General features: G+C 28.6%; 1 protein-coding gene across 1 annotated transcript; it reads left to right on the top strand.

The window, feature by feature from the left end:
* The first annotated feature begins 3486 nt into the window (after positions 1 to 3486).
* Positions 3487 to 4081, top strand: LOC121129409 (uncharacterized). The gene has a single exon (XM_040725132.2). It carries the CDS (start codon positions 3521 to 3523, stop codon positions 4019 to 4021), a length of 501 nt encoding a protein of 166 aa, XP_040581066.1. The 5' UTR covers positions 3487 to 3520; the 3' UTR covers positions 4022 to 4081.

Raw genomic sequence — 4081 nt, 5'->3', positions numbered from 1 at the left:
TTATGCTGCTTGATTTAAGTTAAGAAATGATGATTATTCGTTTATTTTTTGAAAAAAATCACACTTTTTTGAAAGTTGTTGGGTTCAAGAATTGGTTATTTTAATGAAAATTTAAATCCTGTTTTTTGCATCCTGTATGCAAAAGTTATAAATAACAAACTTTTGGATTGTCGATTATGAAACATTTTGTTTGAAGATATCCAATTTTATTTTAAGCTAATAATGTCAGACGAAATATTTCTTAGTTGAAAAGAGGTAGAATATTGATAATTTTATATATATTTGCGGTACATACAGTTATTTATGGGGGTCTCTATTGTCAATCCCTTTATAATATATATAAGGAATACAACCTTGAATAAAGAAATAAGATAACTTTAGTGAAAATTTTGATTTCTAGTCAAAGTTTATGAAATGCTATGAGTCTTGTATAACTATTAATAGAGTCGTTACACAAGTTTGACAGAAATTAAAATTAATCAAGGAACAAAAGATAAAGTACCTAAAAGATGTAGAACATATTTTTCAAATCCTCACGGACAATTTTACGTGATAATGACGTTGAAATTTCTATTACATAACCCATTTTGGAAATAGATCTTTTCGGATTGCAATAAATCATTAGTTAATGTAATTTGATGTTATTCTGGATTTGTGCAGTTCTTGGACACCCCGAAATTGGCATAATATAAGCATTTATGTTCTTTCAGACCTTTTTAACTGTATATTGACATATTTTTCCAGATAGAAGTCGATAAATTTAATTTGGCGTTTTTACATGGTTAAGAAAAACATAATCTTCAATCCGTAATTTGTGCATAACATTTAAGAGTGTGAAAATTGCTTTACTTTTTCATGTGGATTGAATCTCTTTTCAATGTTGACGAATCGGATTTCCGATAAAATAATTTGCAGCAAAATTAATTACAATGTAAAATGGGAAGTTTGATTTATTTGAACAACCATGTATATAATTTTTGACTAAAAATTTAATAAATTAATTTGTCTAAAAAGTAATAAAGTATGAAAATTGTTAAGAATGGATTTTTCTTGAAAATTATATATTTTCAAATAATTAATCAGTTCTGATGTTTTTTGAAATGTAGGTATCGTGCACATGTAACACTTTACGATTGAGAATTGTAATGTTACTCAAATATGAAAAAAGTGGTAGCGAACTAGTGCAGTAGCCACTTATTGACAATTTAATCTGTAGTAAATATAAATTATATTATTGAAGGAAAATATTTTTTAACAAATATACCCTTCAATGAAAATTTTTATATTCGGCTTTTCACTCATTTTTAGTTTGATGCCAGCATCACCTTCAATTCTTTGATCCATGTTTGATCCATGTTTTGGCTTTATTCTTTGCTTATATCAAGTGATACCTAGATTGAAAGTTAATTTTAGGGTTTCATTAAGCTTATGTATTGATGAATACTTTAAAAGTAGTAAATCCCTTTATAAGCTGGCGTTTATGTCTATGTTTTAAATCAAAACACACGTTAAAAAATAATTTTTTTTTCTAAGTTTAGTTATTGATTGTTTATTTCAGTTCTATTTAAAAGTAAGTATTTTGCAAAAATTACAAAAATATGATTCTTAGTTTTTTCATTCTTTCATAAAATTTTTAAAAGCTTATGAACTAAACCATTTCTAATTATTAGAAATAATTATAGAACAAACCTCAAATCATTTAAAAACGTGATGTAATGAAGTAATTTTCAATGAGAATTTAATAGGATCAGAATTATTTTTTTCCTGAAGGTTCTGAGGAAAATTTATTTTACAAGCCTCATAATTGATTCCTTGAAATTTGTAGATAACTGCTTCTATAATGAGATCGACTATTTGACATGAATAAGTAACTATCAACTGGTCCATCTAGGAGGATTTCAGTTCGTACACATAGGTGTAGGGTACTATTGGGGGGAAGGGGGGCATTTCTTCCTCTTCTATGGGTAGCATCAATATTCATTATTAATTTCTTACAAAGAAAATCAGACTGTTGCAATCAATTTCTTAGATCCTATATACGTTCAAAATTGGAAAACTCCATATTTCATAATAAAAGATATGAATATCCAAACTTAATTGTGTAAAATAAGATTTAAAGAAACCACAATTGGTCTTTTCCTCCACGAAATATTCTTGCAATTATACCAATTGTTTAAGTCTTTAAGTTTATTCATCTCCAAAATGATCAAAAGTCGTACTTTTTCTCAGTTACACAATATGTGTTCCAACAAATTTGTCATTTTTTGACAAATTGTTTGTAAAGATTGACGATGTCGTTAATTAAATCTTTTTAAAGTGATAAGGGTAAGGCTTGATGATGATCACTCTAGTATTAAATTATTATTATAAAACATCCTTTATTGTTCTTTAGCAATATATGGCTTCTTATACGGATAATTAATATCAAAAACACAAAATGAAAATTAATTCATACTTAAAACAGAACCCTTAAAAAGTTATAGAATAATATTTTAATATTATAGAACATTTTTTCTTTTATGTACAGTAATTTTAATACGCAATTATTTTTGGATTGTTGATTCTAAACAACTTAATTAAAAGATATATATTACTTCTTTAGTTAGATATGGAGCTGTGCAATCAGATTTTTAATTCATTATTTTGTGTTTTGTTGAATAATGTATTGTTCACGAGTCATATTTTTAAATATAAATATCTTATTCATGATATCATTTTACTTTGATTAAGATTTTGACAAATAAAGTTAAAGTGAGTGTTTTATTGTAAAAAAATGTTTAGTCTGAAAATTCTTTAAACTTGAGGGATGTGATAAGTTAAACTATTTTACATCAAAACCTTTAAATAATAAAATTTTACTTTTATTAGATTTTTAGAGGTATTAAATTAGGTTATGGGATTTTAAGCTCAACACGTGAAATATTTATTCCCATAAGTGATTTTTGTTGTCTTGTACTTCTTACATAAAATCAATGATTTAGCTAAACATTTGTTTTGCTAAACAATGAAGCGTTAAATTTGTAGAGGAACGTGTTTCTCTACAAAAAAAAGATGTAATAAAGGCATATTCATCCTTTATGTACCGTTTAAAGTTTTCATTAATATTAAATGCTACAATGTCTAATTTTTCAATTTAAATTTTAAATGTTAAAAATTTAGTCTTAAATATTATCCACCAATATAAAAAGTTACATTAAAATACTTACATGATACTTCTGCACATACAAGTATATTTTTACATGCTCATTTAATGGAAAAAATTATAATATCACAATTTTTAAGGATTAAAGATATATATACAAAAATGATCAATTTAAATATTATCAATTAAACCAGTTTGTATTTCACTCATATTAATTTACATTTTTCCCTGTTCCTGTTTTGACTACATAGTTGCTGATGATAGAAACAAAATGATAATTGCACGCCTTTATCAGAAGATAAAACTATTCCTCTAACTATAAAAGGACACTTAAAACTATAAAACATCAATCAGTAACGAAAAGAAGCATTAATCAAAATGGTTGGAAAATTTCTCATTGTATGCCTTGCCATCACTTGTGCCATGGCTGAAAAGCCTGGACCTCCTCCACCCGCACCAGTATACTACAGACCCTATCCTCCCCCATCTCCACCTACCACTGCTCCTCCCCCACCTCCACCAACCACTACTCCATCCCCACCACCTCCTCCACCACCACCAGCATACAAGCCTTACGGGCCTTACCCTCCTCCACCACCTCCTCCTCCTCCCCCACCAGCCAACTATGCCTACAGCTACGCTGTCCTTGATGATGAATCCGGTGTTGATATCGCTGCTGATGAACTTGCTGAGAATGGTGCCATTACTGGATCTTACAAGGTTGTTCTTCCCGATGGTCGCATCAAGACTGTCACTTACACCGTTGAAGGAGACAGCGGATTCCTTGCTGATGTTCAATTTGAGGCTGCTCCTGCCCCAGCTGATGATTCCGCTGCTGCTCCCGCTCCATACCCCAAATATTATCCTTATCCAGCATAAGTTTTTGTTACTATTCTTTATAATAATTATTTATATGTTAAATAAATACATCAAAAAATA

Source organism: Lepeophtheirus salmonis, chromosome 14 (assembly GCF_016086655.4).
Source record: "Lepeophtheirus salmonis chromosome 14, UVic_Lsal_1.4, whole genome shotgun sequence".
In the NCBI taxonomy this organism is placed as follows: domain Eukaryota; kingdom Metazoa; phylum Arthropoda; class Copepoda; order Siphonostomatoida; family Caligidae; genus Lepeophtheirus; species Lepeophtheirus salmonis.
The sequence above is the reverse complement of the archived record's forward strand: the minus strand, read 5'-3'. Positions and strand labels throughout refer to the sequence as shown.